Source organism: Rhincodon typus, chromosome 9, assembly GCF_021869965.1.
Source record: "Rhincodon typus isolate 14 chromosome 9, sRhiTyp1.1, whole genome shotgun sequence".
Taxonomy (NCBI): domain Eukaryota; kingdom Metazoa; phylum Chordata; class Chondrichthyes; order Orectolobiformes; family Rhincodontidae; genus Rhincodon; species Rhincodon typus.
In genome coordinates this window covers 24,246,840-24,263,256 of record NC_063340.1, presented here as the reverse complement: position 1 = coordinate 24,263,256, position 16,417 = coordinate 24,246,840, and the positions used below count along the sequence as shown (strand labels likewise).

At 41.7% G+C, this 16,417-nt stretch overlaps 1 protein-coding gene across 1 annotated transcript in view; it reads left to right on the top strand.

Annotated features, from left to right (window-relative positions):
- Window positions 1-1,337: 1,337 nt before the first annotated feature.
- The window catches only part of LOC109917127 (solute carrier family 22 member 2-like), a 34,706-nt gene continuing 19,626 nt past the window's right edge, over window positions 1,338-16,417 (top strand). The window contains exons 1-6 of the mRNA XM_048601071.1: window positions 1,338-1,748; window positions 5,386-5,489; window positions 5,582-5,736; window positions 6,202-6,370; window positions 6,471-6,585; window positions 9,491-9,597. Of these exons, the coding sequence (XP_048457028.1) occupies window positions 1,338-1,748; window positions 5,386-5,489; window positions 5,582-5,736; window positions 6,202-6,370; window positions 6,471-6,585; window positions 9,491-9,597 (1,061 nt within the window). The remainder of the gene's footprint in view (window positions 1,749-5,385; window positions 5,490-5,581; window positions 5,737-6,201; window positions 6,371-6,470; window positions 6,586-9,490; window positions 9,598-16,417) is intronic.

Sequence of the window (16,417 nt, the reverse complement as noted above, 5' to 3'; positions counted from 1 at the left end):
CATCCATCTAATCTCAGTGTTGCAATATACCTGTCCAGTGAACTGAATCCTACTGTCTCCATAGTCTTTGTTTAAAAGTGCACATTGGCAATCAGAGACGTATTTAAGATAAACCAAGAGACATGGCATAACAATCTGACCACAATGTAACTGGATTAGTTCCCTTATCTCACTCTTCTACAGTCACCAATCTATTTATGCAACAGGTTTTAATTTCTAACATTATTTTCGGGATGGTTTCAGCTTACCTTTTTATTTGTTATCATGATGCTGAGCTCAGATATACTGACGGTGCCATGTCAAATCATCGCACAGAGTTAAAAACCAAAAGAACTGCAGATGCTGTAAATCAGGAACAAAAACAGAAGTTGCTGGAAATGCTCAGCAGATCTGGCAGCATCTGTAAAGAAAATATCAGTTAACTTTTCGGGTCCGGTGATCCTTCCTCAAAACTGAGTTCTGAGGAAGTGTCACTAGGCCTGAAATGTTAACCCTGATTTTATATTCACAGATGCTGCCTGACCTGCTGAGCATTTCCAGCAACTTCTGTTTTTGTTCCATCACACAGAGTTGTTGCCTTCTGTCAAATTTTGAATGGGATATGATGAGTGGACGGAGTTGATGCTCTAAGTTGGGGCATCAATTCTAAGGCTTTATTATTGATTAAGTAATTCATTTAATAAAGGAAGGCTTACATTTACACAACATCTTTCATGATTAGGAACCATATAAGTGTTACAATATGGGAAGAAGTGACAGCCAATTTATGAACAACAAGGTCCCACAAACAGCAAAGAGAATATTTAAAAACTTTGTTTTAAGTGCGATTGAAGAATTAATAAAATCCAGGACACTGGGGAGGTCATATCTGCAATTCTTTAAATGGGGCTGCAGAATTTTTCACATTCACTTAACAGGTCAAGTGGAGTTTTGGATGAATGTGTAATTGGAAAGATGACAGTTCGAACGGTGCAGGATTCACTAAGGACTGCAGTAGCCACTGAGAAATTAGGACACGAGAGCTAAAATCAAGTAATTCATATACCAAACCAAATTGATTTATTTTTCACTTTTACAATATTGGAATCACTGATATTTGTTTGTTTACTTCAGGTTTGAAGTAAATTATCTCCATCCTAAATGTGACAAGTAGCTTCTCTATTCACTTATTAACAGAATAAACCATTGATCTATGCTGTTAATTTGTAGACCTTTGCTCTCCAGGCATTTGCTAGAATACAAAGCTGCTGATAGTCTGCAGATAAACAGATCTGTGGATACATTCACCCCATCAGAAGCTTCTTCTATTGAGTTCTGGCTGGAAATTCTCCTTTGCAATGGCGACTTTTGATGATGTTTTAGTGCAAATAGGGGGTTTTGGACAATATCAAAAGGTGGTTTTCTTTCTGATATATCTGTCATCGATGATGTTCTCCCATTTGTACTTTGGATTTGTTTTTTTAGCAGTTACTCCTGACCATTGGTGCAGGAGTCCTGGGGTGACTGAGCTGAGAGATAAATGCAACTGGTCTCTGGAACAGGAGAAGAATTATACGTTACCTGTGGGGCAATCTGGCAGCTCCTCATATAGTCAGTGCGAGAAATACGATATTGACTGGAATTCCTCTTCAGGCAGCTGTGAAAATCCACTGCTGTTTATTCGGAATGGATCCCAAGATCTACCACTTACAACATGCCAAGATGGGTGGGTTTTTGAAAATGGCACATTCCCCAGTATTGTGACTGAGGTATGTTTAAATTTTGGTCAGTTATCAAACTTGTCTTAGAGCAGAATTCCAAAGCATTACAGTGAAATAAAGACCCATAGTTGTAAAACACTTCACAAACGCGAAATGCTTTGCAGGTAGTTGAGGATATTTTAAAGTGTAATCACTTGTAATCTAGGAAACACTGAAGCCAATCTATGCCTACATTGATCAACATAAAACAGTAGTTGATAATGAGCAGAAAATCTGCTTCTGTTAGTTTCATCAATTAAAGGAAAAATATTGGTCAGAACATTAGGAAAATGCCCTGGTGTTCTTTGAAATACTGTAATAGGCTCTTTTTACATCCATCTGAGAAGGCAGATTTCCAATGTTACAGTTCACTCTCAGTACTTCACTGGGTGCATCAGCACGGATTGCATGTTCATCTCTGATATATGATTTCAATGCACAAAGTGCTAATTCCTTTATGAAACCATCAGTGCTTTCCATGGAGTCAATAGGGATCAATTGAATTTTGATAAATTGGTTTTGGTGATGGGCAGATACTTTTGCATAGAAAGTTAAATAGACAGGTCACATAGAACACACAATTGGATAGATTATGCATGAGCTGTAAATGTAAAGGTTCAATGGCCTTTTCTTATTTTATGCTTTCTCAGCTCTCTGTCAAGTGTTGGCACCTTAAGCATCTCAAGTTATTGGGACAGAAAGATCATACTTGGAACTAGGTGTTGTCTTTGGGTTGTTGAATATTTAGCAATTAAAACTGACCTGTATTGATATATTGATGAGACATGAGAGTTTTTGTAATATTATTAAAAAGGTGTATAATTTGCACCATTGTACAGTATTGTTGATTGTGGAAAACAATATTTGCAAACATAAGCTTATTGAAAACTCTGCTGCCTGTATCATAACTTGTTCCAAGATTCCCTTATTTTTCCATTTGGTGATCTACATTTTTCCTGGTCCAGGAATTTTAAAATTATCAACCTTGTTTTCAAATTCTTCCATGGCCTTTCTGCTCCTGATCTCCCCTCCAATCCTACATTTCCATTCCCGCTATCTTTAATATCTCCCTAGGATCTATCTTTGGCCCCCTCCCATTTTCATTTACAAACTAGCCCTCAGAGAGGTTATTTAAGAGTATCAACATCAATTTCCATATGTGCACACACATCACCCAGCTCTACCTCACCACCATGTCACTTAAACCCTCCACAGTCAGTAAGCTGTCAGATCACTTGTCTGACATCAAGTACTGGATGAGCAGAAATGATCCAAATAATTACTGGGGAGACTGAAACCAAAAACTCCATGCCCATGTCACTGATGCCATACCTCCTCCGATAACTATTAATGCTGACCTCGATTGTTTTGTGACTTCAGTGTCATATTTAGCCCCAAGATAGTCTTTTGATCACATGTCCTCATCATCACCATTTCTAATTCTGAAGAATTGCTAATCTCTGCCATCTTTTCTACTGCTGAAGCTCTCGTCCATGCTTATGTTATCTCTAGACTTGGCTAGTTCATGAAATCTTGGCCGATCTCATACTTTCTATCATTGGCAAAACTGAGGTCTTTTAAAACTCTGATGCTCATGTTCTAACTTGCATCAAATGACATTCACTCATCAATTCTGTTTACACTTGCTCCCAATTAGTTAACACCTGTTTTAAAATTCTCATCCTTGTTTTGCCTCTTTAACATCACCTTTTTATCTCTGATCTCCTCCAGCCCTTCTGTGCTCTGAGATACATGAACTCCTTTTCTTTTTCTTCTTTTTACTTTATCTCTTTGTCTTTTCTTGTTTTCTTCTTCGTTTCCTTTTGTTTTAAGCCTGGAGACCGGCGGGTGAAGGAGGAGGCCTCTGGGTAGCAGTGGCAGCAATCCCAGGACAAGCCGGCCATGCTCCACCCCAGCCCAGGGTCTCCCAGTGAGCAAGGAACAGGTCCCAGGCTGACTTCCCCGGCCTGGACTCGCAGGCTAGGCTGAGGCTCCAGGCCCACAGCTAAGGCTGGGTGCCTGAAGGAGGAGAAAAGCAGTCTCAGCCTGGCATGGTTGTCTTGTACCGGCATGTAGGTCTTGTCCCCATATGCAGGTCTTCTTCATCTTCGGCGTCAAGGTATTCCAGTGGTCTGGCACGTGGTCTTGTCCAGGAGTGGCAGCCTTGGCCCAGCAGGCTGTCTTTTTTGGCGGACACTTCCGGCTCCGTATTCTAGTGGCCCAGCATTCTAGTGGCACAGCAGGCACTCCCATCGTAGAATCATAGTCTCATCCCAGATGGCAGTCTTGTCCTGGCTGCATCTTCAGTGTATTCCATCTTTCCTTAATTGGCTTTCCACGAGCCCAGTTGCCGTTAACTGAACTATGATGATCTTTGTCTTAACTATTTTTTTTTATTATTATGTATGACTTCTATCAGTGATGTAGGAGCTGTGATGGGGCGACTTATAAAACTTTCCTCTGTATTTTTTTGTATAAAAGTACAGGTGACAATGTTTTTCTATTCTATTATATTCCATTCCTCTAGAGTCAGAATCATACAGCATGGAAACAGACCCTTTGGTCCAATCCATCCACACAACCAGGTTTCCCAAACTAAACTAGTCCTATTTGCCTACGTTTGGCCCATATCCCTCTAAACCTTTCCTATCCATGTACCTGTCCAAATGTCTTTTAAATGTTGTAACTGTACCTGCATCTAACTCTTTCTCTGGCAGTTTATTCCATACATACACCACTCTCTGCATGAAAAATTTGCCCTTCAGGTCCCTTTTTCATCTTTCCCCTCTCACCTCAAACCTATGCCTTCTTGTTTTGAACTTCCTATTCTAGGGAAAATATCTTGTCTATTCACCCTATCTAGGCCCCTCATGATTTTATATACCTCTATAAGGTCACCACTCAACCTCTCACGCTCCAGGGAAAAAAGGTCCCAGCCTATCCAGCCTCTCCTCATAACTCAAACACTCCAGTCCCGGTAACATCCTGCTAATTCTGGCCTCTACAGCATTCCTGATTTTAAATGATCCACATCTGGTGGTCATGCCTTCAACTGCCTAGGCCATGAGCTCTATTCCCTCTCTTCAACTCTTTGCCTCCCTACCTTGATTTTCCCTTTTAAGATACTCCTTAAAACCTATCAATGTGGCTTAAGGTGTTATATTTTGTTTCCTCACACCTCTATGAATTGACTTGAGGTGTTTTATTATGGTAAAGGGGCCAAATAAATACAAATTGAAACACAGAAAACAGGGAATGCTTCAAATCTGAAATGGCAACAGAAAATGTTGGATGCTGAGGGCTGCCAACATCTGGGAAGAGAAAAGAAGTAGCTATTCAGGCTAATGACCATTCACTAGAAAATCAAACTATCAGCCTGAAGTTCTATTTCCATTCTCTCCTTACAGCTCCTGACTGACCTGAGTATCCAGCATTTTCCATTTTTTTCATGAATCCCATCGTTTTTGTATTTTTATGTGGTGGACTGAATGACTCTAACTGTTTCTTCTTTCCAATATTATAATATCTCTATTAACTTCTTATATGCACGGTACTGTGCATAATGTAGAAATTAAATTCAAATGATGCAGTAAAATATATGTGTGTTTTCTATAATTTAATTTGTCTGATTCCACAATTTGTACAGTTTGAACTGGTGTGTGCTGATGCTTGGAAAGTGGACCTGACTCAAGCTTGTCTAAACGTGGGTTTTATGTTTGGAACAATAATCATGGGCTATGCAGCAGACACGTATGTATCACCCTCACTTTAATTCTGATTAAAAAATCTGGATACTAATGTAATTTTCTTTTTATTTCTCGGTTAAATTCATTTTGTTGCAGATTTGGCAGGAAGCTTTGCTTCTTATTTGCAACTTTTGTGACCACAGTGTCAGGTCTTCTACTGGCTTTTTCCCCAAACTACACCTGGTTTGTGATCTTCCGTACTCTTCAAGGCCTATTCAGCAGGGGAGGTTGGCTGTGCAGCTACGTCTTAAGTAAGATCTTTCTTTTACTTATATTTGAATAGACTGTCACTGGTAAATAGACCTTATGTTCAATAAATAATCCAAACAATGACGCTTGTTAAAACTAGCATATGATTATGCCAGGATTTCTCAAACTGGAGGCTGGGACACCAAATATGTATGGCAGCTGAGACTTTGGGGTTGTGAACTAGGAGACAACAATGACTGACCCCTCTGACGTCTGCTCTTATAGGTCTTCTCCTCTCCTCACCCCCACCGAGGGGTCACAACAAATTTCAAACTGGGTTCTATCTTGTTATGATGTTCCAATCAGCTAATTGGAGCCAACTTGCTTGTCTTTTCCTGCCTGTTAGCGTTTATTCACATGTATTAGTTGATTACTTGTTAGAAATAGTTCAATTATCACGTATTGGTTTTTAGTGTCAACTCTTGGTATTCCCATTCCTTCACTGAAATGTGTTTATTTTGTTCCAGTAACTGAACTTGTTGTGTCAGGTTACAGAAGAACAGCAGGAATTTTACACCAAGTGTCATTTAGTTTTGGGATCATGCTTCTTCCTGCTATTGCCTATTTTGTACCAGCCTGGAGAAACTTGCAACTGGCGATAACCATTCCAAACTTCCTCTTCTTGACCTATTACTGGTAATGTCTGATTAGCATCAGTAGTTACTGATGTACACTAGCTACTTAGTGCACTAAGTGGTATCGGCTAGAGATAACCCCAGTTATGTTCAATTTGCAGGTTGGTTCCAGAGTCTCCCAGGTGGATGTTGTCTCAGAAGAAAGATGAAGAAGCCATGAAAATTCTGCAGCAGGTGGCAAAAAGGAATGGCCACACACTTTCAATGAAAGCCGAGGTGACTAGGATATATGGGAATGAAATTGAGACTGTGATTCTACATACATGTTCAGCCTGCAAACTAAAGTTGCCATCAACTTAGATGAGCCTAATGCAATGCAGAGATAATTCCGGGCATTCCTGTCCATAAGGCTGTAAAATACAGGAGCAGAATTAGGCCATTCGGTTCATCAAGTCTGCCCACCATTCAATCACGTCTGGTATGTTTCTCAAGCCCATTCTCCTGCCTTCTGCCCATAACCCTTGCTCCCTTTCCTATACAAGAACTTATCTAGCTCTGTCTTAAATGTACTTAATGACTTGGTCTCCACAGATTTACCATCCACTGGCTGAAGAAATTCCTCCTCATCCCAGTTCTAAACGGGCATCCCTTCACTCTGAGGTTGTGCCATCGGGTCCTAATCCCTCCTACTAGTGAAAACATCTTCTCCACATCCACTCTATCCAGGTTTCTCAATATTCTGTTAGTTTCAGTGAGATACCCCCTCATCTTTCTAAACTCTATCGAGTACGGACCCAGAGTCCTCAACCGTTCCTTTTGTGACAAGCATTTTATCCCTGGGTTCACTCTTGTAAACGTCCTCTGGACCGCTCCAAGGCCAGTACATCCTTTTATAGATATGGGCTCAAAACTGTATGAATGGTCAGGCGTAGTTCATGCCTATGGCAAATGAAAGTTTTATTATTTTTCCTAACAAGCAGCCAGCATTTCTAATACTTTACAACAGCAAAAAGTCTTACAGTGGAAGTAAGTGAAAACTCATACACTGGGAGGGAGGGAGGCAAAAAATGTGTAACTATAGGCCAATTAGCCTAACATCAATTGTTGGAAAAGTATTGGAATCAATTATTAACAAAGTAAGAGCAGAACATTTGGAAAATCATAATAAAATCAAGCAGAGTCAGCATTGTTTCATGAAAGGCAAATTGTATGTGACTATTTATTTGAGTTTTTCAAGGTAGTCGCAGCCAGTGTGGATAGAGGGAAACCAGTAGATATGTTGTATTTGGACTTTCAGAAAGCATTTGACAAGGTATCTCACAAAAGGTGGTAAGTCATAAGATAAAAGATTACAGTGTTGAAGGTAATATATTGACATGGATAGAGATTTGGATAATGGGCAGGAAACAGCAACTGGGGATATGGTGTTCTTTTTCAGGTTGGCAACCTGTGACCAGTGGGATTCCATAGGATTCAGTGCTGGAAACACAACTGTTTACAATTCATATTAATGACTTGAAGGAAGGAAGCAAATGAACTGTAGCCAACTTTGCAGACAACACAAAAATAGGTTGAAGAGAGATACAGTTTACAGAAAGATAGTTAGGTTAAGTAAGTGGGCAAAAAAAAGTTGGCAAATGGAATATAGTGTGGGAAAATGTGAAGTTGTTCATTTTAGAAAGAAGAACAAAAGAACAGAATATTATTGAGATGCAGATGAACTGCAGAAAGCTGTTATGCAAAGTGACTTAGGGGTACACGTGCATGAAACACAGAAAGCTAGAACACAGGTGCAGCAAGTAATCAGGAAGGTTAATGGAATGTTGGCCCTTATTTCAAAGCAGTTGAGGTATAAAAGTAAGGAAATCTTATTGCAAAAGTAGGTGAGAGGACATCTGGAGTATTGTGACCAGTTTTGGTCCCTTTATTCAAGAAAACGTATTATTTCATTGGAGGTAGTTCTTGGTGAAAAAGCCTTTCCTCAACTTCCCTCTAAGCCTCCTGCCTTTCACCTTAAAAGTATCCCCTCTTGTTATTAGACTCTTCAGCTAAGAAGAACTGCTGCTTTCTATCCACCATGTCCATGCCCCTCACAATCTTGTATATCTCTATCAAGTACACCCTCAACCTCCTCTGTTCCAAAGAAAATAGAATAGCCTTTATTGTCACATGTACTCAATGAGTATAGTGAAATGTTTCTATGTCGACAATTACAGCGCCAACTTACATATAAAGCTATCTAGGCACAGCTTCTGTTGTTCCAAGATTTTAGACAATAAAGAAATAAAATGTCCAGCATTACAGAAAAGAGTTCAGTGCAGCAGATCATGCTGGCACTTAGCTTCCAGTCAGCACCGGCCCCTGGTTCCATACTCCAACATGCCACGCCAGGAGGCCCCTACAGGAGGAGGGAAGCTTATCCATGTCAGTCCTAAATGGCTGAATCCATATTCTGAAGCCATGTTTTCTAGGTTTCCCCAATCCAGGGAGTCATCTTCTCAGCTAAGCCCCTTAAGAAGTTTATATGTTTCAATTCCATCATCTCTCATTCTTCTAAACCTAGATTTCATGGATTTTTTTTACATTAACCAGATTTGTTATAATTCACAAGTTTACAGTAGGATTTGAACTCATGATCTCAAGGCTCCTGATCCACTATCACACCACCTGCCATTTTTAGCACAACTTACATCTTTAACACCCCAGCTAAAGGATGTCAAAAGTTCAAAAACGTTCCAGCAAAATTTCAATCTAGCACCATGCAAGGATAGGTTCATGGCTGAAATAGCTCAAAATGTGTTAGCTTACAATAAAAACATGACTGCCATAAGAAATGGATTTAAAAAGCAAAACAATGTAGTGACAGGTTCTTCTGACATTCAAACTCAAAATTGGCAACTTACTTTAAGGATGTAGTTCAATTGTGCTTTCGTCAAGGGTATGGTTTTGACATAATGGGGTCATTTGTCAGATATACTGGAACACAGTCACTTAATTCTGAACTGAAACTTTTTTTTATATAACACCAAATTTTACAACAGTCTTTTTCAATCCCTTTGGAGAGTAGATCATAGTTTACAGATTGCAGTCATCAATTTATTTACTAGAATCAACTCTGAAATGATTCATGTTTACTACAATTTGCTACCTACAATATTTTTAGTCTCTTTTCTTTTTCCAGGCAACTACCATGGAGAAGAATGATGAAAAGGTGAACCGTCCTTCCATAGTTCAACTGGTCAGGACACCTCAGATGAGAAAACATACTCTCATTTTGATGGTGAACTGGTGAGTCTTGTTCATTTTGTGATTTATATTGACTTAATACTTATTCTTTAAAGATCTATCACCCAAACTACCATCTGTCACTCACTAACTACAGTTTGCAGTACCATGACCACCCTCTGAATCATTCAAACTCCCATCTGTAACACCCAACTACCATCTGCAAATCTATAATTACAAACTACAAGAGTAAAGAATATAGATACTGTTTGGCAAATGGTAGCTGGGGCATAATGTTAGTTGTGCTGAAGGTGGTAATTTAACTGGTAACTGAAGTGGTTTAGTTGTTGGGTATTACAGATATTAGTTTGGTGGTACATTTGGTGTTTGGGGTGATGCAGTTGATAGTTGTGATGGTAGACAGAGTAGTTGGGGTTCAGGCGTTCAGTGAATTTCCACAATCGGCAAATGGAACGCTAAAGGCAATAATTTTGTTTGGAACTGTATCCCAGAAAAGGTATTCAGGCAGTTATACGTGTAAAATCTTTGCTGAGTTTTCCATTTATTTGGCAAAGTGTCTAAAGGGCATTCATGGCAGGTGGTCTGCCATGGCCAATGTTTACTTTCATCATGCAATCTTCTGCTCTTCATTTCATAAATTAGGCTTCGGCACTCATTTTATAGAATAATACCATGGGAGAGTAAAAGTGTTCATTTGCGGTTGCTGGGATTTTGCACTGTTTACGCCGAGGATGCCATATTTAAACCTCAGCTGCAAACCAGTTTCAGGCCAGGAACTCCCCTCAACTGGGTCTGACATATCTCCTGCACTTCCGCCCTAACTCCTTCTCTTCCCTCCCGCAACAACAAAAGGGTTCCCCTTGTCCTTACCTACCATCCCATCAGCATCCACATCTAGAAGATCATCAGACGTCATTTCCGCCACTTCCAGCGAGATGCCACCACCAGACACATATTCCCCTTCCCTCCCTTATCCACCTTCCGCAGGGACCGTTCCCTCTGGGACACCCTAGTCCACTCTTACTTCACCCCCAACACCTCCCCCTCCCTACAGCCTCTCAGCACCTTCCCCTGCAACTGGTGGAAGTGTTACACCTGCCCATTTACCTCCTCCCTCCCCACTAACTAAGGGCCCAAACATACCTTCCAGGTGAAGCAACACTTCACCTGCACTTCCCAGAATCTAGTCGACTGCATTCGCTGCTCACAATGTGGTCTCCTCTACATTGGGGAAACGAAGTGTAGACTGGGTGACTGCTTCGCAGAACATCTACGTTCTGCTCGCAAAAAAGACCCTGAGCTACTTGTTGCCTGTCACTTCAACACACCACCCTGTTCCCCGGATAACACCTCTGTCTCTGGCTTGCTGCAGTGTTCCAGCAGAGCTCAATGCAAGCTGGAAGAACAACACCTCATTTTCCACTTGGGGACCCTGCAGCCATCCGGACTCAATATCGAGTTCAATAATTTTAGGGCTTAAACTCTCCCATGTCCTAGCTCCCTACCCCACACACCAGGCCATGTTATCACATAGCCTGCCATTACACACTACCTATTGTTAGTCACTAATGGTCCCCATTAATCTGTGTTCACCCTCCTAGCCAGATCGTTATCACTTCCTTTGTCTATCCAACTGCTCTTCTCTCTCTTTGGGCTCTTTCCTATCGTTTACTCCCTACCTCAACCCCTCATTATTTTCTGCAAATAAACTGGTGTTTTCCCAGCCACCATCAGTTCTGAGGAAGGGTCACCGGACCCGAACGTTAACTCTGGTCTTTTCTTCACAGATGCTGCCAGACCTGCTGAGCATTTCCAGCAACTTCTGTTTTTGTTCCTGATTTACAGCATCCGCAGTTCTTTTGGTTTTTAACTCCCCGTCACTGTTATCCCAAAGAAAATGTCCTAGAAAGGATTGTTAGCTCCTTGGTTCAGTTACAGGGACCTGAAGGTGTCAGTGGATGGGGTGAAGGAAAGTAGGGGCAGAGCTTTAGCCATGCCACAGACCTAGCCAGCCTGACCAAGATAGTGGCCTGGGTCAGTGTAAGTGTCCCTAGTGAAACACTACACACAACAATGCAGTTTGTGATCTTCTGTGCTTTGCAAGGGTAAGTGCCACCATCTTCTTTCTACAATCTTACACTCATCACTCATTTAACTCTGCCACTTCACAAGCCTCTCACCAAGACTGATAAGAGCTTCAGTAATGAAGAGAGATTGGATAGACTGGGGTTGTTATCCTTTCGGCAGAAAAGATTAAGAGGGGGCATGACTGAGATGTATAAAATAACGAGGGGCATAAAAAGGATAGACAGGAAGAAACTCTTCCCCTTGATGGAGAGATCAATGAGCAGGGACATAGATTTATGGAAGGAGCATAAGGTTTAGAGTGGATTTGAGTGAAAAACTGTTTCACCCAGAGGCTGGTGGGTATCTGCAATTCATTGCCTATATTGATGGTAATGGCAGAAAACCTCATAACATTTAAGAAGTATTTAAATGTGCACTTATGATGTCAACGCGTACAAGGCTATATGTCAAATGCTAGAAAATAGGATTAGAATAGCTATAGAGTCATAAAGTCATACAGCACAGAAACAGACCCTTCGGTCCAATCAGTCCATGTTGATGATAATTCCAAACTAAATTAGTCCAAACATTTCTTATTCATTATCTTATCCAAATATCTTTTAAACATTGTAACTGTATTCACAAACATCACTTCCTCTAGAATCTCATTCCACTCATGAACCACTCTCTGTGTAAAAAAGTTAGACCTCATGTCCTTTTTAAATCTTCCTCCTCTCACCTTAAAAATATGCCCCCGAGTTTTGAAATTCCTCACTACAGGGAAAAGACACCTGCCATTCACTTTGTCTTTACCCTTCACAATTTTAAAAATCTCTGTAAGGTCACTGCACAACCTCCAATGCTCCAGTGAAAAAAATCCCAGCCTATCCAGCCTCTCCCTATAACTTGAATCTTCCATTCCCAGGGAGGGCGGGGGGGGGGGGCAACATGCTACTGAATCTTTTCTGAAACCTCTCCAGCTTGATAATATCCGTCCTATAACAAGGCAATGCACTCCATTACTGTAGCTACGGGTGCTCAGCATCAATGGCAAGGCAAGAGGGGAACAAGGAACCCTGTCCTCTGGAGACACTTCCTCTTGGGTAGACAGGGGAATCAAAGGTTCTGGGGAAAGGGCAAGAAAGTTGGTGTGAGGCATGTCAGATCGGCCATGATCCTACTGAATGATGGAATAGACTCGAGAGGCCAAATGGCCTACTCCTATTCCTAAAGCACGGCATCTCCCCAGTTAAACACGGTCCTAAAGGATCTCGAGCATTTCAGGGCAATTTAGCCGTCTACGCAAATTATGAAAAAATTAAGGTTAATTGATGATCGAAGGGTGATGATGAGTTACCTCAGAGTTTCTCTCAACCTGATGCTTATCATGAGAGATATCACTGCACAACCCTTGGATATCATATGCTGACTGAAGCTTTAAAAGCTGCCTAACCTTAGCGCCAAGAGAGGTAACTGTCCCGTTTCACCAACTGCTGTTTTCTCCCCAACTGTGAGTAGGATAACATATCTGAATAGGTTGATTAGAAGTATCTATAAATTCATGTACTGCTAAAATACTCAAGCCCATTTTGCTTTGGACTGACAAGACCGCAGAATCAATTGAAAGTTACACATTGAAATGAAATACAAACACAGTTCATTCACTCTGGAAGCAGGTTTTAATTAGGTTCTCATCAACTACTCTGGGGTTCTGCCACCGTGATACCCACTTCCCAAATAAAGCCACTCTTGATTGTCACAGATCATGCCCTTAGAAGCTTAGAGTTCAGTGTGAGAATGTAACTGGCCCAAAATGTTGTCTTCCAGTGTCAGGTGTGAAATGTGATTCAGTAATGGCAAATGCCGATCAGACTTATAAATTAGTGTCTGATTATATTATTATCTGACATGATAAGGAGGCAATTACTGTAAACAAGTCATGTTCATGACTGCTTGAGGCCATTATTTTTAATATTCATTCTTGCAAAAAGAATGACCTATCAATGATCTTGAAATAACTGCACAGAGGCTAGTATCTCGTCACCAACTCACCCTTTATTTACCTGGCCACAGTACTCTCGCTGTAACCAGCCAGCTTGAAGTCAGGTGAGAAGACTCTGAGTCCTCTGTTCATATCTGCCAGTCAAGGCTCCCTGATTGGCCCAGGTTAACAACCCAACCAAGATCTCATTGTCAATAAGGTCCACTTGGTTCCAATCACTACATTTCTCTCTCTCACTAAGTCTGGGGATGTAGGCCTCGTCTTTCTCAGATAGTTTCTAATGCAACGTTTTTGCCCCAGGTTCAATTCCTCTGACTTGGATACAGGCGGTGTGTATCAGACTGTAGCCCATCTCTCGCGTCCGGACCATTGCAGGAGAGTTTCCTCCTCTTTTTCTGGTGGTAACAGTATCGAGGCTGCATCCATCTCGTACTCTGAGCTTTACTTGATACTAGACGAAGAGGGACAGCCCATGGTTTCTGACAGGCCTTCTTGTTCTGAGGGGCCTGATATGTATTGTTCCTGCCCCGTTTGAGAGGTAGCAGCTTTCAGGTCATCCACATGTTTGATCTGGACTGCCTCAGCCACCCAAACTTTGAATGTCATGGGACCCGACTTCGCGCTGACCTTGCCTCATACCCGTGCAGGGCCATTTCCATGATTCTGACACCAAACTTCACCCCCTGAAGTGAACTGTCTCTCTCGCTTAGAGGAAGCATGTGGCGGCATTGGTGTTCCTGCTTCCATTTCAACCTCTCCCACAGGTCCAGGAGCATCATGTTTAACCTGGTGCAGAGTCTTCTCCCCATCAGTAACTCTGCTGGTTGCTATCCATGTGTTTGCCTGAGGGGTGGTCCTATAATCGAACAAGAACTGGGACAGTTTGGTGTCGAGTGAAGCTGTAAGCTGTTTCTTTAAGCCTACCTTCAACGTTTGGACTGCTCTTTCCACCAGACCATTGGACGATGGATGGTATGGAGCTGTCTGAACATGCCAAATGCCATTCGACTTTAGGAAATATTCAAACTCCCTGCTGGTAAATGACATCCTATTATCCATGACTAATACTTCCAGGAGTCCGTGTATCATAAACGATGCTCACAGCTTTTCAATCCTCATGCCTGAGTTTGCAGAATGAACTCTATACATGTCCAACTACTTTGAATGGGCTTCCACAATGCCTAGGAACATTGAGTCCATGAAAGGACTGGCACAGTCAATATGTAACCAAGTCCAGGGTTTACCCGGCCATTCCCATGAACGGGGCCGGCAGCATCAGCAGCAATTTTTGTCCTTGTTGGCAGTCTGGGCACTGCCCGACCAATACAGCTATGTTGGCATCCAATCCTGGTTATCAGACATAACTTCTCACCAACTTCTTCATTTTGGAAACCCCTGGATGACTCAGGTGTAGCTCAGCCAGTATCTGGTGACAACCTTTACTCTGGACAATCACTCTTACTCCATGTATTTATATGCCGTCCTCTACAATCCTTTGTTCTCACCATGTCCAGAAAGGCTTTGGCCCTTCTGCTTGCCCCATCATCACCAGCTGTTTTAGTTTTGCCAGGGCAGGATCTTTTTGTGTCCACATTTGGATATTGTCCGCGGTGACTGAAAGAGTGTTCAGAAAGTCTAAAACCAAAACAGACTGTTCCAGGGGAGACACAACCGGATGGGTATCTGCCAGAGGGGGGCGGCTCAAGGCATCCACATTAGCCAGAGATAGAAGGAACTGCAGATGCTGGAGAATCGGAGATAACAAGGTGTAGAGCTGGATGAACACAGCAGGCCAAGCAGCATCTGAGAAGCAGGAAGGCTGATGTTTCGGGCTCTACACCTTGTTATCTTGCATGACTTGAGAGTTGGTTTCTTACCAAATCCTATTCAAAAATGACCTGCTTCAATAAGTGAATGCACAATTTTGTTAATTTGCTAAAAATAATGTTTTCACTCCCCTGCTGTTATTGCAATGGCTCATCAGATAGCATTCCTTTTTGTTAAATCAGCAGTCTCTTCAACCACAATTCATCCATTAATAGATTTTAACAAGTTGACAAATTAATTTTCAGTTCACACATGAACCAAAGATCCTAATATAGGGTCAAGTCTAATTTCATTCTAAAATTCTAAACTGGAAATCATCAGGAAACAGTAGTAAACAGGTATCATTGAAATTTCATTAGGATTTCACTAAGGCAGCTATTTTCTAATTGAAAAATTTTGAGCCAATCAAGGTGAACCTTTCTCAACCAATTCCACCCCAATGGACTTGGGCCCGAGCCTCTTACTACCATCAGCGGGAGCTGCACCTGCTGCCTCTTGTAGGAGACCAGAACAGAAGTCATACTGTTAATCTGTAACGGTTCCCCAGCATACGTTCTCAGTCTGGCTGAGGTCTTGCACAAACCTGAGGGTTGAAGTCCTGAGCGAATCTTATTAAAGACAGGCTCTGCAACCGCAGATACAGCTGTATTGACCTCCATGAGAACCGGGTGACCAATTAACCAAACATTAATTTTGTTTGGTGCTGATTTGGATGTTGTTAAGCAATTTAACTGTTCCAACCCACATGTAGGGGAACTTTCCAGGGTGGGCACTCTCCGGATACCAGCCTACCAGTTGTCTTACTCACGTCAGGCCTTGTAGGACTCCTTTGCTGTCTCCACTCTGCATAATGGCAGCAACTACAATGGCTTGCTGGCCCAGATCCTGAAGAAACTTTTAGCCATTTGGCTGAGGCTCGGCTTTATTGCGGAGTTTTGCTGTGGGCTGGCCTAGAGTCCCTCTGCT